Below are 27,894 nucleotides of genomic sequence, written 5' to 3'. Positions count from 1 at the left end.
TAATAAAAGTTAATAAAGGAAAAATAAGACCACGGTTAAGGGACACTTATTCCAAGCTTAATGTTGGGAAATACATCTTAGTGGACATCACTCAATGTGTGTTTTGGCTAAGGAAAATTAGCAAAGGCTAAGGCAAAGGAATTAAAAGGCAAAAATGCATTTTTGGCATATGTGTTTATGAAAATAAAGGAAATTGGGAGAAAATGAAGGTAAAAGGTCACAGGTTTCATGTGAGGAGGAAATTGAAGGAAAACAATGGAAAATGAAGAAATTAGAGGCCTCATTCATAAAAAGGCTTCTGAGGATCAGTTCATAGCTTTTGTCAAGTTCAATTCTGGAGCTCTCTCATTATTCTTTCTCTCTCACACTCTCTTGGTCACTTAGAGTTTTCTTGGAGCACTTTATTTTGGAGCAAAGGAAAGGGAAGGCAAGGAAAGGAAAGGAAAAGCAAGCAAGGAACAAGGAAAGGAAAGCATGATCAAGCAACTTCAACGGGAATACTTGCAGGAAACCTTTTGCATGTGTGATTTCCTAGTTGGTTTGGACATGCATGGATTTTCATGTTGGTGTATGGTTCTCTTGCTATTGGAGGAATGGTTTTGTCGGGTTATGACAATGGTTTTCAGCATAGCGTGGCCTTTTTCCAAATGCCATGGTATGTTGGGATGTTTATTTCTATTTTTGAGCTTTGGTTTATCGAATGGATTTCTGTGGCGGAGGTGGTCTCAAGATTCACTCCCAAAGGCCTAGGAATCCCTTGACCAATTTTGGCGGGATACACGGTAAATCGTGAGGGATAAATCATGGTTCAGGGCCTAGTGATCCAGGTTTGGATTGCGATAAAGCCTGAGAGACAAGGAGACAAAAGAAATCTCAAAGATAGTGATGAATTCTGGATGGCATTCCAATTTTTGTTCGGTTTTGATCGGAGCACCGATTTTGGTGTGATCACGGTTGGATGAGGGTGGAGGTGGTTTAACCGATGGATTCCTTTGATTGTTCTTGGATTGGTTGTTCTATGAGATCCCACATTCATACTTAGAATATGGCACGGGGGTGACTAGCTATAAGAGAGTTTTGGTTCAGCCATGTCTATGGTTGGGTGGTATGTGGAAGTCCCAAACCTAATCAGGTTTGCCTATGATTAAAAAAAACTAAGTTTTCTTACTTTTGTACTGATTTATATGTGGATTTAATATTTGTCATATCTCTAATATTTATATGGTTTTATGCTAGTTATAGGCATGGTTGAATGATTACCTCATGGCATGGTTATTTCATATATTTACTTGTAACTGTTAAATGGATAGATGCAAGACCTAATTGATGACGTAGTAGTTCAAGGGAGAAGGAGGTGATCCTTATGGTTATGTTTCATAATTTGCTTGAGTAATTTATGGTATGTCTTGTATCCTAGACCTATAGGTTGCATTGATGCAAAGTGTTTGACAGAATGTCAGTCTCGGTTGAGGATGCTCGGGCCTAGTCCCGAGGGTGATTTTGATTGATCAACATGGTTATCAAGTTGTTAATGATTTCTGAAAGTTACAACAAGTTCTGAGTAGAGGTCAGGATTCTAGGCTAGAAAAGTGGCTCAAATTTCGAAGTCCCTAGCATAGAACTTGCAATTCTAGACCACAATCACTCACAGGCAAGCATGTGAGAGTGGCTTTAGGTTTCCTGGTCACTCCCTTTCCCATAGCATGAGAGGGACTATGGCCTAAGAGTTGCAGAATAGCAATGGGACCTAGTGTCAGGCTATATGAGTGGCTGACTTGTCTCTTGGGGGGTCTGTTGATGATGTGGGATGACTGTATGTGATGTTGTGTTGATTCCACTTCTTTAAGGTGACATAGGAGGTCGAATTTGATTGTAGTAGCATCTCTCCTCATGCTTTGCCCCAGTTGGCATGGTTACTTTGGGTAGACCTGAGAGGGGGTGTTACACTTTCCCTATTTTCTGGATGACCAATAATGGTCTATTGAACTTGATGTAAGAAAATTTCTACAACATACTATCTATACATAGACATAATATAGCTTTGTGTCTCAGATGTAAAGGAGAAAAGTAGAAGTATACAAAAAATAATGCACAGATAAATCATATGAGAACTGATGACTATATGAGAAAACTCAGTGAATGTACTATTTTTTTTAATTTAATGAAAAGAAAGAATTTTTTTCTCTTGGAAAAAAAATGTCAAAAGAGCAAACACTTTCTTGACTAACTTTATCCAGAGACTCACATATTTTTTTAATTCAATGAAAAGAAAGCATTTTTTTCTCCTGAAAAAAAAATGTCAAAGAGCAAACACTTTCTTGACTAACTTTATCGGGAGACTCACACCAGCCCTTGGAAACCAAATGAAAACCAAGTCGGGCACAGTGGTGGAAATTTGGCTATCTCCTTTTCTTGTTTCACATTTTTAGCTTTGAAATAAGTTTTAATTGTTTTTAATATGTTTATTAACTAGAAAAAATATTTTGTGAATATTCTATAGATGTTAAATCTCTACATCTATCATATAATTATTCATAATTAAATTAAATTCTAAAAGACTTATTCTGAAATATACACATTTATCATCTTAACAAATATATATTTTTATAAAACTTATAATTGGTTGTTATCCAGGAATGCAATCTGACTCATCATGTTATAATTCAATGAAAACCAAGCCACCTCGAATGACTCATCATGTTATTCAAGGAAAACCAAGCCACCTCCAATTACTAACTGGTAAGTTTGTAAGGGGCAAGCTTTGACTAAGCCCTATCCTAAGAGCATAGTTCTTAACCAAACAAAAGCAATTTTAAGAAAGTAGAAATCTTAGCCAAACAAAAACAGTTTTAAGACATATTCCAAACCCAAAAATAATAAACTTGACTTTACCAAATATATAATATCACTAAATTTAAAATATAAAAATAAAACAACAAATTCATTAATATATTATTTTTTTAATATACAACCTATTGATTCTCCCTCCATTAAACATTCAAATCACTCCACACTAGAAAAATCCAAATATCACTCTACATCTATTAAACACACAAATCACTCAAATATAAAAAGATTGAATTGATTTTATTACCAAATAATTTTTATTAATAAAAATTATTACAAATATTTATAATTAATAAAATAATTTACCATGTATATAAAGACCGAAATGATTTTATTATCAAATTATTCTTATTAATAAAAATAATATAATTTTTAAAATTTCTATTAATCTTAATCCAAATACAAATATTTATAATTAATAAAATAATCCACGATATATATAAATTTACGATTATGGACAAATTGGCTATCGCTGTGCACCATGTTTGACGTGCATAATAAAGATGCATCCACCTTTCCCTCGCGGTCAAGAACAGGCACATTTAAAGATCAAGCTTTCGATGGCTGGCTTTTTAATATTTATTACAAATATCATAAGCCAACCAGTGCAAACCAGAGATCAGCGTAAAGTTTGCCTCATATTGATTTTGGAGTACTCTCTTGAGATGGAGGAATTGATTGAGGAATTGATTGGATGGTTAAATGTGGCTGGAATTTAAATTAAAAAATTTCGAAAAATTTTGTAAACATAGTAGAAGATTTGACTGGATAATTAAAAGTGGCAGGAATTCAATTAAAAATTTTTCAAAAAATGACACTGTTTGAATCATATTTTTGATAGTGAAAATAGATGTAGCACCATCAAAACTGTTAAGGCACCTTAAAATTATGAAATTTAACTGCTTTTACTTGTATTTACAAAATTCGCTAACAATTCTTTTTCAAAAAATAACAAAAATTTCCATAACTTTCAAAAAAAGCATTCTCCGAAGACTACACCTATTTTGATTATAGCACAAATATTAAGGCAAAAGATGCACAGGGAAAGTACCTCAGAGCTCGGAATTAGTACAGAAAAACGATATCAAAATTTGCGAGAGTGATTCAAATTTAGATTTTAATGAAATTCCAGATTATGAAAACGGATCAAAGATGGAAAATGCAGGGGTTGATTTCCAAAAGAAATCCAAAATATGGAAACGGATCAAAGCTGGAAAATGCAGGGGTTGCTTTCCAAAAGTGCATTACAATTACAAATTTAGCGTGAATCCTCTGTTCCGCCTGAAACACGGTGAGTGATTTTTTTATATTTGCACCATGGACGTTGAACAACTTGGTCGACAATGAAGGCATTAATAATTTTGTAATCAATAATTCACTCCAACTTTAATTTCCAAATAATGGCAATCACTTAGATGTCAACAGAAATGAGCCTGGCCCATAAGCCAATATCAGAAAAGAAATCCATATATTTCTGAGAGTAAAAAATATATTACAAATTTGGGTAATTACAGAAGAAAAAGTCCGTTACAGACGGATTATCCAGATCACGCATCCATTCCCACAAACAGCTCCCAGATTTTCAAGACTTCAAGAAGATTTAGGGAGCTGCAGAGATAACCTTTAACACTCTGCGGACGCAAATCTTTCAGTATCGCCCTCCGCCTTGAAGCCACTGACTGCAGGAAAAGTAGGGCGAAGGCCATCCATTAGCTCGCCATTATTGAGACTGCGCTCTTCTGCGATTGGCCGCAGTGTTTTCTCCAAAGGCCGCCGTCTTCCCGCACATACTCTCCGCGGAGGGGCAATTTCTAGCCACTTCCTATCCGTTGTTATCGTCGTCTTCGGAATTGCCATTACCAGAGTCAAATTTTCTGGACAATACAATCTTGAAACGAAAACCCTAACCTGCACCAAACCCTAAGGACAGCACCTGGGCAAACTGCAATCCGATACGAATTAGAGTGCTTTTAATAAGTGAATATTGAGCTTGCGAGCAAGCAGAGGTAGATCAGAGACGAATTGTTGAGCTGTGATTCCTACAACGCCTTATAATGGGTGTTCTGTGGTGCGGATTTAAGGGGCAGATGGGTAGTTACCGTTTAACGCGTTTCCAAAACTCACGCGTAGGAGATTTCGCTAGATCTTGGGATGCCGCGTGGGCGCCTCTCGAACCTTCTCACGAAATATTCCTCCCGAGTCCCCACACTAAGGACGGCAAGAGCTAACTAGCCTGGGTATTAAATGTTCAATGTAGGCTGGTCCATCTATGCATGTTATGGGGCGCATCCATGTAACTCCGGCGACCATACATTGCTTTTCTGGCAACGAATACGGGACCCACCAACCGCGAGCCCGGGCCCAAAACAAAAACGACCTCGCGCCAAAACGCATTCGACTCCGTTCGAAAATACTATGCAACCCGCATGGTAGAGAAGGAGAAGGATAGAGATTGATTCCTGCCAAAGAATGCGGATCATGACGGCTTCGGAAGCTATTGGTTTAGGTATTTCACCATACCATGATCTCTCTTTTGCTTTACAGTTTAGATACAGTGAGTGGGTCAAAAATATGTTACAGTCTGATAACCTTCCATGTTTTGATTGGTATTTTGCAGCGCCAAGGGCCATGGAAAATTGTAAAAACAGGAATAGAGTCCACCCATAATGTTCTTTGTTCAGTGAATCTGGAACCTGATTATCCATGATATTTTTTTGACTTTTGAGGAGGGCATATTCAATCAGCTTCTATCTAACGCATGTGTTAGAAATTACGATAGTCGATCCAATACCCTGCATGGGATCGGATGGTCGCTGACTGTTTTAATTGGAGATGTTACCAGGTTGGGGGCGATCGCGCCTCCGTCTGCGGAATCCCGACTAATCTATTATATGGGTTTATAGAACTGGCATTTTCAGAAGCTATGTGTAGTAAACAAATATGGTGGTTAGGCAAATACAGTTTGGAGGACCCAGAAATTTCACTGTAAATGATTATTGGAATGATTGATTATTTAGAATCTAATTTGCTTTCAAACTAATTGTAACTTGGTGCAATATGCACGTACTGAGCCGGCTGTTATTTTGTTATTATCTGAGATGGAATATGATTGTTTATCCGCGATGGCCGGAGATGAGCTAAATTTTAAAACTCTCTGCCCTTATCCTTCTCTACCTATTCTTTGATGAATATATCCTAAAATAATGATATAATGAAATGATGAAGGCCCAACTGCTGATATCCTTATTATGGTTATGTCCTTTGTCTTTTCACTCAGAATCAACAATGCCTATCAAGTATACATATAACCCTACTGTTGTAAGATAATTATAAGACTTTGTCTGGTGAACAATGTGTTACTAAATTTCTTCTTTGCTAGAAGACTGAATTAATGCTTCTGGATGATTGGTTACTTTACCACTCACAGATGCTTCAAGCTTGTATATGACAATCCCTAGCTATAGCTATCGTCTTGATTATGCCAGTCCGTGATGAACTGCATCAGGATGTAAGCTTAATGCAATTCACACATTCAACACTTCCTTTTCACTTACCGACACATTGGACTACACAGACATGCCATTAATGATTATTTGAAGCTTCAATGATTTGTACATGAGAACTTGACATTTCTTAACATACTTGTGCCATATTATTTCTTCAAATTGAACTCACTTTCAAGGACCGAATTCAAAAACCAGAAATACTGATCTTATCATTGTCATAAGTATATGCCAGATTTGAATCTAGTTCATTACACAGGGATCCATTCTTGATTGAAATGATTGTTGTAGAAGTTATTGTAATTAGACCACTGATAAATGTGCAAACTTCCATGTCCAGTCTTCAACAAAATTAGGACAAAGACTCCGAGCCAATCTGAAGAATGAGATTGAAACATTCAATTATAGTTGTTTCACTCTTGAACTTGCACAGGTCGACTTAATTCTCCTTGAGACTCATATATGTATAGTTAGTGAATTCTAGACACCATGGCAAAGGAGAGTGTTGCAATCACAATTTGACTACTGCAATTAGACTCGAAATCTTCATTGTCATGCAATTAGGCTTAGGCACTGCAATTTGGATCATATCAAAATCATGGACAGAATGGCAATACCAATCATCATTCCTTGTCGCTATCAAAATTATTGGCATACAACTTCTAAAGAAACCCAAGGCATACAGAGCACTAGTGCTGGTCAGACCTGCTCATAGTCATTTTTCTAGTATGTCTATAATCATAGCCAGCACCCATATATTTGCGAAAGTGCATTGTATCTGGTGATAGTTTGGCATGCCAATGAAATGCGAATAAACAGATCTTGTATGTGTGTGCAGCCTTCAATATAGAACATATGATGGCCTTTGAAGATCAATTATAATATATGCAAAAGTGCAATGTTTCATAGTTTTTTGCGGAGAAAAGTCTAAGAGCTGAATATCAGTCATCTTTGTACTACAAATTTAGTTCAAGGATGAATTGTATGATTAATGTGTAGATTCCAGTTCTAGTTTCTATTCTATATTTTTAAGTACAGGCATTGCACTCACAATTTTATAGTTAGGCTTCAAAAAGTGAAGCTGGTTAATACACCTCACCAATGCCTTTTTATAGTCATTTCTTATTCATTAGATTTACACTGCATGAAAGTGCACAAAAGTGCACTGCTCTAATTAATGTGGAGCAAAGGTCTGTGCAGGTTGCTGCATAGGATCCAAGGGTTGATCTGTATGTTCAGCTTTAATTTTTACCTTCAAGTTTCAATTGGTAGATTCATTGTTTTATTAGTTTTTGTTGATGCACAGTTATTTGATTCTGAAGGCAACAATGTGTTAAGGTTACTGTCTTTTTGATTACATATTTAATCTTACTAGTGCTTGATTTATAATTTTTTATTGAGTTTTGTATGTCTATTTCTGGAGTTCATTTGTATGTTTCTTCTGTAGGTAAAGCTTATTTTCCTGTTTTAAGTTTTAATCTAGAGGCCACAGTACATGGGGGGGTACAGAGCACTAGTGCTAGTCAGACCTGCTCATAGTCATTTTTCTAGTATGTCTATAATCATAGCCAGCACCCATATATTTGCGAAAGTGCATTGTATCTGGTGATAGTTTGGCATGCCAGTGAAATGTGAATAAACAGATCTTGTATGTGTGTGCAGCCTTCAATATAGAACATTTGAAGGCCTTTGAAGAGCAATTATAATATTTGTGAAAGTGTATTGTATCTGGTGATAGTTTGGCATGCCAATGAAATGTGAATAAACAGATCTTGTATGTGTGTGCAGCCTTCAATATAGAACATTTGAAGGCCTTTGAAGAGCAATTATAAAGCAATTTCTTAACTAGGTTACATTTTATTTATTGTCGTTAAACTCCAACTGATGAAGTTGACTAGTTATAACATTTGTCTTGGGTATCTTGTTTGGTGACCAAAATTCTCAATAACCTTATAGCATAAATAAATATCTGGGTATCACCTGAGCAACACATTGACTGGGCAAGGTTTGCAATTTGTATGGTTCAGTTGATTACATGTTGAAACGATGAAGACATTTACGAGGGGACAACAGTTATGTATTGTGGTAGGATTGATATGGAAATTACAACTTGTGCAGATATCGTTTAGGTGTGGTAAAGCATGAATATTGGATCTGATTAATATTACTAAGGCTTCTAATAAGTTGAATCAGTTTGGTGTTCATTGTGAATGAAAAAAATGAATACTACGAAAGTATGCTTTGCTGTTTTATATATGTTGAAGCCTCAGTGGTTGCATGGATCAGCAGCTCCTCTGCATAGGCATTCTTTTATGGCCTATCATTTAGGTGGACTGCTATGTATTAGCTCTTATTATATTCCCTGTCGCTTGTACTATATTAATCGCTTTTTTTGTAATATAATCGCGGCACTTTTTTCTGGTTTCTTGATCTATTGGCTTTTCCTTACTGGACCTCTTCCATATTGTTTGATTTTCATTGGTTGGTTGTAATAACATAAATCTGTTAAAGGGAGAGGTTATGTTTCTTATTTCTTTTTGTTTGTATTTCTTACCAGTAGTTTTCTCAGTTTGTTTGTGATGTTGGACAAATTATATGATCCAAAACAATTGATTTGCACTGAGATAATATCAGCTTTATTTCACATAACTAGATGTAGCAAGTAACTATGCAATCACTTATTGTTGTTAGCTTCAGCCTAAAGGCCCTGGAATTGTTCCAACTGCTCCATATGCCTCTACTATGGATTTGAATATGACCAACATGTGATTTGACCACTAATGGTTACTTGCTTTCCTACAAATCAGAAAACTATTATTGTTATGGTATAAAACACTCACTATTGACTTTACACCAGAATCAACGGTGATGTGCGACCATAAAAAGCATGCCATAAACCATAACAGGGAAGTACATCATCACCATCCATATTCATCAAAGTGTAACGAAGAAAGATGTAACAAAATACCATGCTTATTAACATATACACAGCAACTACAAGAATCCTGATGGAACAGAGTAGGTTATCAAACATTTAGAACAATGCTCCATTCAATATCCACACAATATGGCAAGAACCCTTCAATAGCATGCCAAAACTAAACAATGTTCCCACTTGTAACAACCCAAAACTAGCAACAACCCTAAACTGTTCAGAGCTCAAGTACTTGTACACCACTACCTGCTCAATGGCAATTTAGGTAACCTTTACAGCATTCCGTTACCCTCATGTACATGCATCTTTCACATCCAAACTAGTAAGTAAAGCAGAGTCTTTTACAAAGAAACGTTACAATGAGTTCGAAGCTCTCTTAAAACTTCAAAGTTTAAAATGAATATCACTTTACATTTGACCAAGTGAAATATCTAAAACGGGGATCAAGAAAAGTACATAGTTTTTAAAGTTGAGGTTTTTATAAACCGAGTTACAGATATAGTGATATAATGTAATGCATTAACAGATATTTAATTAATGTATCCCCGCCATATGGTGACTCCAAAAAGTGCAAATTTCTTCACAACAAAATTGTGCCTCTCACACAAATATATAAACCCACTCTGTGATATATATATATATATATATATATATATATATATATATATATATATATCAATTGCATTGTATTGTAAGTTTTACATCTTTTTGGATGGTATATATCAATGTTGTTAAAAGCGCGATCGGGATTAAATCGGCGCGGGGAACGAATCGGAAAAAATCGGAAAAATCGGGAAAAAATCGGAAAAAAGCGGGAAAAAATCGTTTGGTACAAAAATATTCATTTTTTTTCATTTTTTTTCAATTTTTTTAATATCTAAACCATCTACAACATAAAATAAATACATTGACACATAAATATGATAAAAAAACTAATATATAAGATGTTTAATATCATTTCTAGCGCTAAAATCACACATAACATTGAATCATGTCCTGAATAGTAAGTCCCAACTCAGCCTCAAAATATCAACAAAAAATATGATAATGTATCTCATCATGTCATAATGTCATATACAATAAAATGAAAGTCTAATCCTATTGATTTCCTCTGCCCCTCTTGCGAGAAAATGCCACAGCTTTCCCTTTCCCTCTAGATGTAGATGCTGGTGCCCGTGCAGGTGGAAATGGCAGTGGAGTCTGATGTGATCTAGACGTTGAAGAACTAGAAGTAGGAGCTATAGGAGGTAGACCACGTCCTCTACTGGTGGCAGGGGTAGCCCGGGCAGGTGGTGTCACCTGGAAACATTACAATCTCCCAATCCTGAAATCCTGAAAAACTGATAAGTCTGCTGGATTTTAAATGAAATCTAAAATTCTACTTTCTCCATATGAAATCCAATGAGGCTGGAACCACTCTCAAACATCCTGAGTCATTTCATGGTAATGTTAAAAATTTAAGTAAAAGGATGAAAATGAAGATTAAGGAGAATGTCACTTTTACTTTAAGAATTTAACATTACCATGAATAGCATATCCATACTAGGGCCTAGACTTGATCATTAAGCTACCCCACTCAAAAATTATTTGTTTCTTTCAAAAAACATTGCATGAAAAAACCCAAAAAAAGTTATAAAACTATGCTGTCCTGAGCCCCCACGATTTTTTCGTTAAAAATCGCGCTTTTTTCGAAAAAATCGCGATTTTTTGAAAAAAGCGCGATTTTTTCAGTAAAAATCGGCAAAAAAAAAAGTAGGCGATTTTTTCGTATAAAAATCGCAATTTGATCGGCAAGCTGAAAAAATCGCGATTTTTTCATTAAATCGCGATTTAATCGCGCTTTTAACAACACTGGTATATATACCCTTAAATATATTTTACTGGAATTCATGTTTTCAATGATATCATACTTAGGATCCACTCAGAATGTAACTTACCACACTTGGTAAGAACACAACCAAAGATCAACTCAATCGTGCAAGAACCAATTTACAGTGACAAGTAATAGGCTTTGCTTTTCATTAGAGTGTCAAGTGATGGGTTCTCTATCTTTTGGATAATAAATATTCTCACAGACACGAACATAGAACCATCTATGATGAAAACATAAATCATCATTGTGTAAGAATGATGAAAGCGTGCTCTTTAGAAAACATTATGGACACAATGTTACTCATATATTAATTTTTTTCCCACTTGGATATTGAGGTTCAAGAACTCTCTCACAGACACAAACATAGAACCATCAATGATGAAAGCATAATTCTGATTCTCTTTAAGAATGATGACAGCATGGAGAAACTTCATAGCCAATCCCATATTCACTCATTCATAGCCAATACTGACCAAGAACCCAATCATATGTACCTACCAAAACAGCCATTGTAAACCATATCCGAATCATGTCTACCTACCAAAGCAACATAATCACAACCATGTTAAGAATGCGCATAAGCACAAAGTTAGATTTGATACCTTTGTCTTAAACCTCAATAACTGGAAAGAGAGATTAAAAATATATCCTTTTCGTATTTGTAATAATAAAATTACTTAAATATAAATTACAGAGATTTGGATTTGTATCCAAATGTGATCACTTGCCCACCCTTGGAGAGCTAAAAGCCCTTCATGGCTAAATGGAGCAGACCTCCTCTCACAATGATCATAATGGTTTTCATTGTTCCTCTCAAGAGAAAGGAAGATAAGTTTGGGACCTTAAATGAGCAGAGCTGGTTTTCTCAGTTAAGACCAGGACATAATCTGAGCACAGATAACCCCTTTTGGGACCTTGTCTGAGAAGATATCAAGACCAAGATGCCCACCCTTGGAGAACGTAAAAGCCCTTCATGGCTAAATGAAGCAGACCTCCTCTCACAATCATCATAATGGTTTTCGTTATTCCCCTCAAGAGAAAGGAAGATAAGTTTGGGACTTTTAAATCAGCAGAGCTAGTTTTCTCAGTTAAGACCAGGACATAATCTGAGCCCAGATAAGCCCTTTTGGGACCTTGTCTGAGAAGATGTCAAGACCAGTACCTTATATTGAGAATAGTCATTTATACTCGGTGCAAATACAATAAGCTCATAAAGGGAGCTATGAATATGGATGTATCTGATTTGAGTTTGAGTCATGATGGCAAAGGAGAGCTCTCACTCTATTAAGTACCGCATCAATATTTGTAATTTGTTTGTGCTGTTGTAAAACGTTGAGAAAACCCATACGAAACAGAGAAGTAGAGCAACAGATCTCCACGTGATCAACTTTATTGAAACTGCTAACAAAAATAACAAGCTGGACAAGAGATATCTACAAATTTGTTTTATCAATTTGTAGTTAGTATTTTGTATTTATTTATTGCTTGGCACCGCTGAATAGCAGCAACTTAGCTCCCACAACCTGAAATCAGTGGACAGCTTTTTATTATGCTTTACAACTACAGATTTTTATTGAAATTTACAAGTCCTTTTTGAGATGAAGAGAAGGTACTTATTGAAATAGGGATTCTCAGTGAACAGTAGTCCTCAAATACTCCAAAACATTAAAGGTAAACTATGGCTATGCTTGCTGAGGACATATTCTTTCACTTGTCCTGTATAATTTTATCCTTGCATGGCAATGAGAGATGTTGGAATTTTTCAACCCAACTTGTACATAGCCTTCATGTGATAAAACTTATCAGAAATTAGAAATGGTGGTCTCTATACAAATAACAATTTCCTGACTCTTGTCATCCTCACAACAAATCAAATGGTCATCAAGAATTCTTACACTGGCATATCAGTGACACGAAGAGGAAATGCAGGGCTGAAAAGTACTCTGATGAACTTTTGAAAAGATTGTAGTGGATCTGGACAAATTGTCGAGCAAGGGAAAGTGGTAACAGCATCCCCACTCCAGCTCATTGATAATCAGAATGGTTGCCCAACTTTTACCCATTTGGACAATTTATGGAAGCACCAAATTCAAAGGCGGGATCAAATTACTCTGATATCAACTGATATTCCATTCACAGACTTCTTGAATGTATAGAAACTAGGGATAAATCATAGAGAATCCTGTAACAGTTGAGCTAACTGCCTATGTTCAAACTTCAGAGGCCTAGAATGAATTCATTTCCAGAAGATATGTCCTCCGCTTTGAAAGCAGGCTAGCTGCAGTCTTGAATGGTCCTTCAAAAGCTCCAGCCAAAAATCCATCAGTTTCCTTGCATATTGGGTACTCACAAGGGCGAATTGAGACCAGTGTCGCACCCTTCAACACCATTCCACATGGGAGCTCCAGACATGGGGCATACCAAAGCTTCATGTTTAGTGCAGGAACTTGGGTTCTGTTAGATGAAGCAGAGGCTGCAAGAGGTTTATCACGAAATTCTTGCAATTGACTTCTGTTCATGCATAGAACTCCTTGCTGATCTGAATCAGTAAGAATAAGATTTTCCAAGGTGGGATGCTCAGATATGATATTTTGAAGAAGATAATGCCTTGCAGAGGCTGCAATAAGGGAGCTGATGGTCCAAACCACTCTCAGTTTCAGGCCCCCATTGGTGTAAAATGATTCAGGAATGTTCCCAGTGTCTTCATCCTCTGAAGCCTCAACCTCCAACTCATTGATCAATTCCCACTTCCTCATTCTTCAAATCCCTATACAAATGAGGGAACACGAATATTGACTAAACATATGAGCAACAGTTCATACTATGAATATTGAACACCACTTGAAATGCAATTTTTTGTAGTTTGTAGAATTTACACTGAAGACCCCACCAGATATAAACACATTTACAGCATAATTCCCTATCTCCCCTTCAATATTTCCTACCCATGCACAAAACAGTATTATAGACTTTCAAATGCTTCATCTTGGTATAATCAATACATTGCTGAAAGAAACATAATAACATGCAAAATCTGTTGCAAAGAAAAAACTGTTATACAACTTTAATCAGTTTGTTCCACTTTGTTATGCTCAGATGAAGTCCAAAACAATTACAATTACATAAGCAGCTGACATTTTTCACTGTTTTTGATCAAGTATCACTTTCAGTTCTCCAGTGTAGTTTATGTGTGCCTATAAAAGAATCTATATAATCAATTCCCCAATGTGTTCCAATTAATAATTGATTATACAGGATCCAAGACCTTTGTTACTGTAATCTCTCCTTCTATAGCACACTGGATATTTGAAGCCTGGTAACTTAAGTTTAAGAATACTTATACCAGGTTCCACACCCCGTGATAAAATATATTTTTGAACAGTCTTCCTAACTTTTGCTCTTATACTTATAGGTTAATTATGTCTTAAAAGCCATGATCATGTGCTAAAAAAATTTACAGCATTATAGAATAAACAGGACAGACCATAAAGGAAACCATTAGAGAGTATACTTCAACACCTGTCCTTTCTTCTCAGGTTCAGTGTAGCTTTGAAGCATACCTCAGTAATTTTAGAAACTAAAAATCAGAAGAGGAGGATACTGACATTGAATGTCTCTATCTCGATGTCATAGTCATAGTAGTTACACAGGCATTGCCAGGACACTTCATAGTAATCTTGTTCATAATTCTAACATAAACTCTAAATAAATATATATGCTGGAAATGCTACTGGATTGAAGAAATATGCATATAATAAAAATAAATAAATAAAAATCTAGAACACTAACTCATATACTGATAACTTGGGCACCAACTCAAAACAGGCATACCTCCAGATCAGAGAATTCAAACCTCCTCTCCATTGGTTTTCATTCTCTGGACATCACCTGGTGTGTCACTAAGGGAGAAATATGGTTACAAACAGAAGGTCAATGGAACCAGTGAAAGCCACGATGAAGAGGTATATCAGTAACGTGTGCTACAACATCGCCAGATTGTATCATAGATAGAAGATTAGCGCAAGAGTACCTGAAGGTTGTACTTTCCATTCGGGAAATCTGAGTGGCAAGTACAGAAGTTACTGCATGGCAAGTAGTTGCCATATCTCACGGCTGTAAATATAAAATAATATCTTTCAAGATCTCTGGCAGCTGCCTGCTCTCTGGATATCTCCTTTGCTCTCTAGATATTCTAATGTGTTGGCCAGTGGGGTAGGTCATAGAAACACGTTTGACCGTGCATTTGGGGCTGTGCCTTACCCTTAAGGTAATGAGAGCAAATTTTGAACTCTGAATTGGTTTATGCATAACTAGTTCCATTGTGCTGTGTAGATAATGATTTGGATAATGTGAGGTAGAACTCCAGGGGTGTGGGCATGTGATCTGAATGTAGTTACCATAAGCCCTGTTTCCCTCCTTGATAGCTAGACGGGGACCATTAAGGTAGAACCCAGGAGGAGCCATGAATCTTCTGATAATTTGCCTCACCTGGACTTGATCTGCATCTCCACCTGCTGCCTTATATAGGTACAATGTCTGTCTGGACTCTGCACTTGGTTTATTGTGCACTTGCTTGTCTGTCTGGACAGCATGAGTTTCTACTCGATGATAATATTCATGGCTATTAAAAGCATAGTCACGAGGTTAACCTATTTTTATTGAAAAGGATCGAAGTTTGGTGAGTTTTAAGGTCTTGTGATTATATTTGCCATTTGAGGATTGGACCTTGTTTTGCAAATTTGTCAGTACGTGACCTAAGGAATGTAATCTGAACTTGTTATATGCCAGATTTGGCCACAGAATGTTATAAGCCAAGGTCCAGGTTATGCCAGTACTCGCAAAAATTGTATAACCTCCTGGACAGAGATGACAAGTAGACATTTCACAAGATTAAAGCAGGGTGAACCTTAATGACAAATTTTATCATATTTTTCTGCAGTGGTGATGTTTTTTCTGGTTTTCATTGTTGTTGAATTTGAATATGAACACGAATGAGGTGACTTAGTTTAAAAGAGAGGTTGGGTGCCCAATCCTCAGTTATGCAACGATATGAATCTGACAACAGCTTTAAATTTAAGGAGCTTGGTATGGATGCCATGGAGTTTCATCTGCAAATAGTCTGTCTAGTTTATAACAAGATAAATATGATAATTTTATCAATGTCCAACGAATGACCAGAAAATTAGGTCATTGGTACTCAAAAGTACATCCAGAGTAAGCACAAGAGAGTGGGAGTGCGAAGGAATCTCCTAATGCTATTCTATCAAAAGCAGAAAACATGAAACAGGAAAAGGGCTAAGTAACTAGCCAGCAAGAGTACAAATTAACTGCAGAAGCAAAAACCATGACAAGTATGAAGAGCGGATGTGAAGGTGTGCTCAAACTGGAAACAGGGGTCCAATCAAGGGAGAGAAAAGAAAAACAAGTGTAACCCTTGTTTGATAGTGTCAGTCTTGAAGGCACATGTACAATACAAAATGTTCCACTCAGGATTCATACCAAGTTTGGGCAATGACGAGTCAAAGAATTCATGTTTATATCAAATTACTCCACAAAGTTCTATACCTTCCTTGGGCACAAAAGTTAATCAAGGATGCCATCATTCTACTCAGAATCTATTTCATTCCTGGACAATGAATTGTCACTGAGAAGTACACAGAAATGAATACATAGTTGTCAGAAATATTTGCTCAAACAGGTTATGAATTGCATCTACAAAAAAGTTTTAGCCACAAGATTAAATGAGGGAAAATGATGCCCCTGTTCTATGTGGTTCTCGTTCTAGTTTTCATTAACATCAAACTGTTTACAAACCAGTGAAGCATGTCTCAGAAATGGGGATACACAATTTAAGAAGTCTAATTGGTTCAAGCATTCTGTCAAGCACCTAGCGAATATCCAAAAACAATAAAATATGAACACAAAAAATCCAGATATCACGAATGAACAGTTCTTCATCTTGGAATATATTTGTGAAATTCTACAGCCACTTAATAAACATAACTGGATTTATTACAGCATAATTCCGCCATAATAAACTCTCTTTAGCTACAACAACTTCACTTAATTTGGTTGAAAGGTTTAAAGGTTCGCTATAGCCCCTGTGTGACTCCTTAGCTTCACCTATGTTCGCCAAACGATTGGAGGACATAACACTACAGCCAGCCATTGCACGAGTTGATTTTCCATGTAAAACAATTCAAGTTCACGAAATTTCCCAATAAATCGATATTCCATGTGTGAAAATTGAACTTGAGGGAAAATGCCATAGACTAAATTTCACTTGGAGAACAAGCCCAACAAGGCTGCTATTCTGCTAGATCAAATCGATTTGTTCCTTAACTGTTTAGCTTGGAGAAGATCTCAAGAGTATTGTATCTTACAGACGAGTTGGAATTGGTCTCAACGCTTACCAGTTGTTGAGGGGCTTTCATAAACACTTAGGGGCCATCGACAAGTAGAACGGAAATAAGTCACTTCAACAATTATAAAAATTAAATTGGATTTAGGTAATTCGCGGAACCCTCTGGAGCATGCTACACGTTGCAAAACTCATGACTAAATGGTACCCACTGAGGGTTTGGAAGGCATCTTATGAATTTGCATTTGACTTTTATAAGCTTAAATCTGAGTTTATGGGCCACGTTCAATCTTGGGAGAAAAGATTTACCAGGAATGTATCAGGAGCCCGGGTACCAGCCTGCGAGGGGAAGCAGAATGTTCGGTAGAACAGAAATTCGTCCAGGCGGGTTGCAGAGCTTCGTCCAGGCGGGTTGCAGAGTATTTTCGAACGGGAGTCGAATGCGTTTTGGCGCGAGGTCGTTTTCGTTTTGGGCCCGGGCTCGCGGTTGGTGGGTCCCGTATTCGTTGCCGGAAAAGCAATGTATGGTCGCCGGAGTTACATGGATGCGCCCCATAACATACATAGATGGACCAGCCTACCTTAGGCAATGGGTGTGTTCTGTATCGTCCTTCCAATAAGAGTATCTGAAAAATTTAATGGGGATGTTTCAACAGATTTGGGTCATGTGGACCCACAACAGATTTGTAAAGTGAAAAATGATGCCGTCCATCCTCTAAATAACACGCAGTTATCATTCTACATATACACGTTGCTGCATTGTGATGCAAATGCCAATTGTGTGGTAGGCTTTGTTCAACCGTGCAGCTCTATGATTGGACTCCTAAAAGGTAAACAGTGTAAACACCTCCATCAACTATCCTCTATCTCCAAGTGTATTCTTCCACACCCTTGCTTTATTACGACACAAATTTTTTTTTTGGCTCATATCAATTAATAATAGTTGATAGATATTTTACAAAGTTTAAGAATAAAAAATTACCACACAAATATATAAAAAATATGCATAGATATTGCAAAAATATCTATAAAAAATATTAAGTTATTTATCGTCATAGCATTATATTATGCAAATGACCTTCAAGTTATGGTCCAATCAAATATTTGAAAATTATTTTTTTAATAATATTAAAAAATAAATAGCTTATCAATACCACATGTTTTATTGAAAAAATAAATGGTTTATCAATACCATTTCACAATAAAAAATTGAAATGTAAAATATTTTAGACATTACATTTAGCATTGATTACATAGAGTGAAAATTCTCCATCATATGGATGGAGAGAGAGAAAGCAGGGGGGAGAGAAGGAGAGAGCCCACATAGAAATTGATGGGTAGGGGATAGAGAGAGGGAAGTGTGAGAGAGAGAAGGAGAGAGCACACACAGAGACTGATGGGTAGGGGATAGAAAGAGGGAAGTGTAAGAGAGAGAAGGAGAGAGCACACATAGAGAGTGATGGGTAGGGGATAGAGAAAGGGAAGTGTAAGAGAGAGGGAGAGAGAGGAATGAAGGGAAAGCGAAGGGGAGGGAGAGAAGATGGAGTTGGAGGGGGAGAGAAAGCGAGGGAAGAAGAGAGAGAGGGAAGGAAGAACAAAGACACAAAGATATATAGGTAGAGAGAGACACATTGAGAGAGAGGGTGAGAGGAGAGGAGGAAAGATAGAGAGGAGAGGTGAGAGAGGAAAAGAAAGGGAAAAGAGAGGGAGACATAAAAATGGAGGTGGGAGAGAGGGAGAGAGAGAAGGAGAGAGGAAGGGAGATAGTGACAGTGGGATGGTAGAGAGAAAGAATTGGGAGGTGGGGGGAGAGAGAGTAAGGAGATAGAGGCACTTAGGTTTTTTTAATAGATATAGATATAAAGAGAAAGAAAGACTTTATTTTGAATTATATATATATAATAATTATTATTAGTTATCAATTTTATGTTTAAATTTAAATTGTTATTTTAAAAATAGGTTTATTTATAAAATTTAATTTATATAATTGAGTGTTTAAATATACAATTTGTATACTTTATTTTGTTTCTTAAAATTGATTTTTTTTTTTCAAAATAGAAAAATTGAAATGGAAAATTTCATTAGTGTGATTGGTTTAGAAGGGCTTTGTTTTATAAGGTTACATAGGTTTAGAATTCAATGGTAGTTGGGAGGAGACACTTAAAAGTTCAACCATGTTAATTTGGTTGGTGTGATTTTACAATTTAGCTGCTCTTGGGTCGCCATTTCTTAGACCAAGAGTTGGTCCCTCTAGAAAACCCATAAAAATAATAAAATTGAAATAATAGTTTCACATTAATAATGGCAAGTTAGTTGTGATATATTACCATGATAATTAAACATAATATGATGACAAAGTTTGTTACATATAGAACAAACATAGATAGAACAAGGTTAATTGTAGATGTAGTTGAGATATTGAATAGAGTATATTTTCAATTGTACAAGTCAATTTTCACATATACCAAGCTCCAAACATCAAAGACTTAGGTAAATAAATGAAGGAGCTACAAAAAAAATTTCCTCCTCAAAGGCTTCATTCTTTTACTTACAAGTTTAACAATGGCATGATTTAGCTTGTTATTTCAAAGAAAACTATCTTAGTTTAAGTAGCTAATGATGTGTCTCATTTTGCATTAGTGAAAATAATGATTTTAAGTTGTTTAAAGGCGTGTCTCTCTATATGTGTGTGTGTGTGTTTTGAAACAAATATATATATATATATATATATATATATATATATATATATATATATATATATACACGCCTTTAAGAGGAACATTACAATACATGTGTGTGAGACCTCAAACAAATACTTTAATCGTTCTAAATAGATCACAACTAAAAAATGTATTGATGAAACAATAGCTTTGACTACTCTAAAGAGTATGAATATCACTAAGAAAAGTTACACAACCTCCATAATTCTAAGGCATATATCATGAATTAATTGATGGATAAAGAACATACTCCCATGGACAAGCTAAGGACAAAAAGATCATAACAATACAATTAAACCATAACAACACTCACAAAGAAATCATTTCTCACCTACATCAATCTTATACAATATTCTATAATTACAAAGGACTAGAAATGCAAAAATGCCATGATCTTGAACCCCTCTCATGAGACTCTCATAAGAGTCAGAAACATACCAACTCTAATTTCCATGAGCCCAAATCTTGTCCAATGTGTTGAGATTTCCATTTAATTAATGTAATAGAATAAATATATATACATTAGTTACATTATTTTAGCCAAAATAAGAGCCAATATCTCAAATGAAACACTAAACACATCTCATATCCAATAAGATCTAACATCCTCTTAAAATATAGAATAAAATTGCTCATGTAGAAAGAAATTCTATATATAATAGCCAATACAATAACACAATACAATATTAAACAACATTTTCTCATATTATCAAATATGTGACACATTAAGACAAATAAGAGTTAACTAGCAATTGCACCATATGTTGCAAAGCAAACGTTGTAAGGCATAAATTCGAGAAGAATTGTGACATATAGAAAATCATTGAATATAAAAATTAGTAAACAAAATGTCATTCAAAGCTAGAAGATAAAGAGAAATCACTTACATTATGCCAAATTTACAGATTCTATAACCTTTCCAACATAGATTTCCTCTCAATTTTCAAAGATACTCTTTCAAGTTCCAATAGCAAATATTTTATCAAAAATATGCTCTTTTTCAATATTGAACTGTATCACTTGATCAAAAGATTACAGTGTTTTACCACTTGCTCTTAAGGTGATTGGATTTTCCTTTGATTTTCCTTGCTTACCTTCTTTTGGGCATTTGGATTGGTTTGTGACTTATTCGAACTTAAACAGGAACACAACAAAATACAAATATAACCATAAATACAAAGTTGCAGTAGAAATAACACTTCATTTCATTAATATCAAAGAATTAAAATATGCTTACATATAGAATGGAAATAAACTAGCTCGAGCAATGGTAGCTTATCAATGAGAAGAGATGTTGAGCTACATGCATCTAAACTGTGTTACAATGAGCCTAAAAGGTCTATTTGTTATTGAGAAACAATGGAAAACCCTAAATATCCAAAAACCTAACCCTGGGAGATAAAGCACCAACACTATGGGCCTCGTTTGGGAAAATTAGTGCATCAACTTCATGGGGTCGTAACTTTGGCATACGATCTTCGTTTCATGTGTACAATAGCTCATTATAAAGATCCATCTGAGGACTAAAAATTTTGACTACATGAACGTAAGAATCATGTCTTCCCATTTTCCAAAAAAAATCGTCTAGGGCCTCAAAACGGCTTCAGAAGTTCAAGACACAAAAAAATACCAAAAATAATAAATTGTGCTACAATTAAGGAAACCGAAAAACTGAAAGAAACAATGGTGGGGGTCCAAGTGGAATAGGTGGGTGGCCACCAATATCCACCTAGATCAGTCCTACCTCTTAGGAAACAATGGTCCCCATTGCGTCAAGTGCCTCCATGAGATGGGGAAACTTTTACTGAACTTGGGCTCTAGTGAGCCACTTACCTTGGTGGAGGAGTTGGCCAACTTTGTCAACCCAATACAGTTGGATCCTCTATTAGCAAGTTTTTTTTGTTTTATCTATGTGTCCATGATCTGATTAGTTGTGGCATGTTCCATGCAGCTTGGGTTTAACTCTGTTGGTGTGAGTTGTTTTATAATGTATGATGTGTCTAGTAATGGTGCAAAGTATGGTTGAAGGTGGTACACATTGAACACTGGGTGTAGCCAAGGAATGGTAGAATGATGAGCTTGAAAGTATTGTCCCCTACAACCTTAGTGTTGGTGTAAGGTCCATATCAGAGTGGGAGAAGGTTGCGGTGGGGCCCAACGATGTGCTCCTTCTACAAATATAACCAAACTTTATCGCCCACCTGGAACTTATCTGGTACTCGATGCTGATAATGACACTACTTGTACTTAATATTGGCTCTGTCAAGTATGTCATGGACCTGTTGGGGGATCTGCTAAATTCACTCAGTGAAGATGTTAGAACTATCAACTTGATACTGGACATTAGTTGAATCTGCCTGAGTAGCTGCAAATGGAATGACCACATCAATGGGACATATTGGCTGGAATTCGAACCCCACCTAAAAGGGGTTATGTCTAGTTGAGTTATGGAGAGATCTATTGTAGTTGTTTTGGACATAAGAGAGGCTTTCATCCCATGTGCATGGATGCTTCGAGTTGTACATGTGTAGAATGTGCACGATCATCCTATTGACGACCTTTGTTTTGCCATGAGTTCGGGGGTGGAAAGTCGTGGACTTGGTGAGCTTGGTATCCAACATCGACTAGAAACTTGACCAAAATTTATTTAGTAATATGTTGTCCCGATCTGAGGTAATGGATGTTGGGATCCCAAAGTGTATCCACACTTGTTCAAAGAAGAGCTTAACATTGGATTTTTCTATGATACTCTTCTTATAGGCCGCTAGAATGACCATCTTAGAGAATCTGACAATGACCACAAAAACATAGTCATTTCCATGCTTAGTAGGAAGAAGGTCCAACATGTAATCCATGGAGATGGATTCCCAAGGTCGATTAGGAGTAGGTAATGGAGTATATAGGCATTGCTTCTTGATCATTAGTTTGACAATTGCACAGGCAGTGTAGGATTTGATGTACTTCCCAACATCCTGTCAAAGGTTCGACCAATAAAAATACTTCTTACAATACTGCCATTCTTTTCACTACTCTAAAATGTCTAGCGACCCGACTATAGTGCGCCTCCAAAATCATCTTGGCACACTCACTTGAAGGAACACAGATGTGTCCCAGGTGGCATAACAATGCATCCTGGAGATGAAAATTTGGAACTTGCTTGTCTTCCAAGAGCGTCTAGTATGTGTTGCAGAATTATGGATCACTCTTGTAAAGATGCAACCACCCTGAAATCTCGTGCCCACAAGAGTCAAGCACAACAATTAGTTTCATGACCTATTATCGGCTGAGGAAGTTTGTAACATTATTGGTGCTTTCATTCTTATACTAAATGTTCAAATGAAACTATTGCAAGTATGTGGACCATTTATGATGGCGATCGTTCTACAACTTCCCTTGTGTCTGTATGAACTGTAGGGGTCGGTGCACAGTCTGTGGTCTGTGTGGATGACCATTTCCTTCCCCATAATGTAATGTTCTCATTGTCAGCATACCTGTAAAATGGAATACATCTATTTGTCATAAGTGGTATTCTTTTGGACTGTGTCTAAAACTATCTCACTGTGATATTCCTTTGGATGCCACTGTTGAGTAAGAACTGCACCAATATCATAGTCAAAGGAATCTGTCTCAATCTCAAATGGTCACTGTAGGTATGGTAATGTGAGAACTAGTGTAGAGCAGAGGCGATGCTTCAACTCGGAAAATGCTTTGTATTGGGATTCAGAACAAAATAACTTTATTTTCTCTACGCCCTTGGTGACTCAAATTAAAGTCCAAGTGATATGAAATAACCCCGACACAAACCTACAGTAGAAATTGGCAAGGCCCAAAAATATACGGAGCTCTGATAGAGTGGTTGGGGCTGGCCAATCTCGAATGACTTGTATCTTGGTCAGGTCCACATGCACACCCTTCTCATCAATGATGTACCCTAGATATTGAACCAGGGTCATACCAAAAATGCATTTCTCCAAATTAGCACACAACTTGTGTTGTTGCAGGGTTTGGAGGACTTGTCGAATATGGTGGAGGCACTCTTCCCAACTCTAGCTAAAGATTAGGATGTCATCCAAATACACCACCACAAATGAGTTGGTGAAGGGTCACAAGATGTATTCCATTAGCCTCATGATGGTTGCAGGGGCATTCGTCAACCCGAAAGGCATAAACAACCATTTGAAAAGGACCTCCTTGGATTTGAAGTTAGTCTTCCACACATCAGAGGGTTCAATTGGTACTTGGTGATAACCAGACTTCAAGTCAATATTGCTAAAATATTTTCCACCCTTGAGCTGGTCCAGAATGTCATCAATCCATGGGATTGGATACCTATTTCGGATAATGATTTTGTTTAACACCTCATAGTCAATACATAGTCTCGAGATCATGTCCTTCTTTTCTACCAACACGATTGGGATACCATAGGGTGATAAACTTGGCATGCTATGCCCTTTTTGCAACAACTACATAATCTGCCTCTTGATTTCATCAAATTATTTCCCAAAGTAATAATAACAATGTGAGGCCTAGACTCATACAACACATGTCGCTTCCAAAAATATGGTTTTCCTAATAATACATCAAAAAATTAAAGAGGAGCAGCATCATACAGTACCTCAGCCATGAAGGGCTTGATGTTTTAGGGAAGGTGGCACTATTGGCTAACATAGAGATCTCATCCTTGGTGAAGCCACCCGACAGTGTATGGTTGCGTGTGTGCTATGGTCAGTAGGCCCAACTGCTTCATGACCTCTCATGACATGAGGTTCTTTTGGCTCCCATTGTCGACAATGAACTGCAATAGAGAACCATTCACCCACATTTGTGAGTGGAAGGGGCGCTCCTCCCCCTCTAGATCTTCAGTCTCATTCTTTTGGTTCTTGGTGGTGGCAACAGTGGAACTGGTCTCCACATCAATAATCTGCTCCCCTTTATCATTTCCCTTGTAGGGTTTTGACTCAGAGTTGAAACATGCATCTGATTCAAAAGCCTTCAAATCGACCACCAATGACTTCTTGGCCTGACACTCACTTGTGTTTTGAGTGGGGCTCTTATGGACCTCACACCATTTTCATGTGTCCTTCTTTGTCTTCATCGTGTTGTTCTTTGCTCACAGCTTCAATGAGTTGTCCTGGGTTGCCTCGCCTTGCCTTTTTCCTTTTCTATGTCATTTAGGGGTGCCTTTCTGTTGCTTTGGATTCACAGATCAAAATTCTTGCTTCTTATACTTAGGTTTAGACTTGATTTTGACAACATATCGATAGGTCGTGTCGAGCAAGGAGATGTCCACGAACTCCATCCCATCCTTGATGTACTTGTGTAGAAAGTTGCAGTACTTATTTACCAAATTTCGCTTAGAATCCTTAATACCCAACTTCGTGCGAACGGTATGAAAAATATTTGTGAACTTCGACACGTCTTGGTCCTTCCCTACTGCAACGTGATCCACTTTATGTATTTATCCTCGTAGCTCCCGACAAGGTAATACTGCTCCTTGATGGCATCCTGGAAAGAATTCCAAGTGAGTGTGACTGAAAATAGTGAGGGTGTAATCTCATCCCTCTTCTCATAGTAGGTTTCCAACGAGTCCTTGACGTGGGGGGCGACTTTGAGGAGTGAAAAAGTAATATTTTCCTGGTTGGAAAAATCATGAACCCAAAAATATCCTTCTAGCATATTTAACCATTTATCTATGGCATCTGCATCTATATGACCTTTAAATATGGGGATATCAAAGTTAACTTGTACCTTAAAGTGTGTGGCACTTCCAGAGTGGCTGTTGGAAGGAGATGCATCACCTGTGGGTAGCCGCCGAAGGATCTGGGCAAAGTTGTCCATCATCGCGTTCCTCTGTCGCTCGAGGGCTTCTTCGAGCAATATTTTAAAAGGATCTCCTAGCCCGTTGTTTTTCTTTTATTCTGCCATGGGAGATCATTGGGGTTTGCAAGGATGGTCTTGCAAAGGTTCAACCAGTTCGAGCCCTAACTCCTTATACCCTGACCTCATTAAAGACATGCAAAGAAAAATAAAGAAATAACACACTGCTCTAATACCATCGATTTGAACTTAAATAGGAAAAAAAGAAAATAAATATATAACCATAAATACAGAGTTGCAACAGGAATAACACTTCATTTTATTAATATCAAAGAACTTAAATATGCTTACATAAAGAATGGAAATAAACTAACTAAGCGATGGTAGTTTATCTCTAAGAAGATATGTGACAACTACATGCCTTTGAATTGTGTTACAATGAAGCTCAAAGGCCTATTTATTATTGAGAAACAATGGAAAAACCTAAACATCCAAAAACCTAACCCTAGGAGATGAAGCGTCAAAATTGTGGGCCCTGTTTGGTAAATTTGTACCTCAACTTCCTAGGGTCGTAACTTTGGCATACGATCTTTGTTTGACGCACACAATACCTCGTTAGAAATATATATCCGAGGACTACTACTTTAGATTGCAAGCATCAATCAAAGCCTCATGTATTCCTATTTAACAAAAAAAACAACAACAACAACAACTTTGTTTAGGGCCTCAAAACAGCTGTGGAAATTCACAACCCAAAACACTGCCAAAAATAGTAAATTGTGCTATAATTAAGGAACCCGAAAAATTGAAAGAAACAGTGGTGGGGGTCCAAGTGGAGTAGGTGGGTGGCCACCAATATCCACCTGGATCAGTGACACAGGGGTTTTATTCAATTTTTTTCCAAAATATCAAATTCAAAATTTACCATTGGATGAACTAGTTTAAAGCAGAGCTACAAAATAGATATATCAATAAAGCTAGTTACCAACATAACAACTTTACATTGTTTGATAGGAGATAAGTGGATCTTTTGTTGAGCATTGAAGCTTTCAGGTGTCCACTCTATTTGCAATGAGAAAAAAATAGTCAAATTGGTTTTTGCCATCGTGTCAAAGCTAAAGTCAACAACAAAAATGTCGATGGTTAAGTTTACATATATCCTGTAGTAGCATCTCTCTGATACAAATTTTACCTTTTCCAATTTCTTTTATTTTTCTCATATTCATTACATGGATTTAAAGCTTAAAGCATTAAATATTTTATGCTTCTCTGCAGCATCTTCATCATTCCAGGGTTTATTTTATAAAATCAATACAACATCTGTAAAAGTTAATAATGTACCATTTATAGGCATATAATGGTTTCTTTGCTGCAATTCACAACCTACAATTGTAAATTAGTTCAAGCATAGCAATTTCTTCTTAGAACCCATGTTAAAATAGACTTCACTGGTTACTAGAGAGGTTCTTGCCAACAACAAAGCAAGCACTCTATAGTTTTTGTATTATACATGGGGATATCCCACAAATGTGAAGCATTTGTACCTAAATTAGGATTCCATAATAATTAGAATGTTACCAACAAAAAAGATAAGTTAGCAACTTTACATATTCTCCCCATAACATCTACATGTGCACAAATTGGTATTTTATAGGTGCAAAACATCTAAAAAAGGAATATCATTTGTGGGAATTTATAACGGTAAGTCACATCAACTTTGTACCTAAAAGAATCTTATACATGTCCATTTATCTTCTTGTACATCTATTATATTTTTTTATTGATATCAAGGCCCCAAACAAAGAATGTTTACCAAAAAGGACAAAATATAATACTAC

The 27,894-nt window shown here is 36.6% G+C and overlaps 2 protein-coding genes and 1 long non-coding RNA gene across 3 annotated transcripts; 1 reads left to right on the top strand and 2 right to left on the bottom strand.

The window, feature by feature from the left end:
* Positions 1-4,309: 4,309 nt before the first annotated feature.
* Positions 4,310-5,052, bottom strand: LOC149254831 (uncharacterized). Its single transcript, XM_089457126.1, has one exon. The coding sequence runs from the start codon at positions 4,702-4,704 to the stop codon at positions 4,471-4,473; it is 234 nt and encodes a 77-aa protein (XP_089313252.1). The 5' UTR covers positions 4,705-5,052; the 3' UTR covers positions 4,310-4,470.
* Positions 5,053-5,250: 198 nt separating this feature from the next.
* LOC149254830 (uncharacterized) lies at positions 5,251-5,887 on the top strand. Its single transcript, XR_016266318.1, has 2 exons — positions 5,251-5,353; positions 5,465-5,887. It is a non-coding gene; the product is annotated as an uncharacterized LOC149254830 (long non-coding RNA).
* Positions 5,888-13,280: 7,393 nt separating this feature from the next.
* On the bottom strand, positions 13,281-17,637 carry LOC149254829 (F-box protein At5g46170-like). Its single transcript, XM_089460234.1, has 2 exons — positions 17,282-17,637; positions 13,281-13,925 (listed from the first exon to the last, which is right to left on the bottom strand). Exon 2 carries the CDS (start codon positions 13,912-13,914, stop codon positions 13,384-13,386), a length of 531 nt encoding a protein of 176 aa, XP_089316360.1. The 5' UTR covers positions 13,915-13,925; positions 17,282-17,637; the 3' UTR covers positions 13,281-13,383.
* Positions 17,638-27,894: the final 10,257 nt, after the last annotated feature.

The sequence above is a fragment of the Pinus tabuliformis genome, chromosome 7, assembly GCF_031772625.1.
Source record: "Pinus tabuliformis cultivar Carrire ecotype Pingquan chromosome 7, CPIR1, whole genome shotgun sequence".
Taxonomy (NCBI): Eukaryota; Viridiplantae; Streptophyta; class Pinopsida; order Pinales; family Pinaceae; genus Pinus; species Pinus tabuliformis.
The sequence above is the reverse complement of the archived record's forward strand: the minus strand, read 5'-3'. Positions and strand labels throughout refer to the sequence as shown.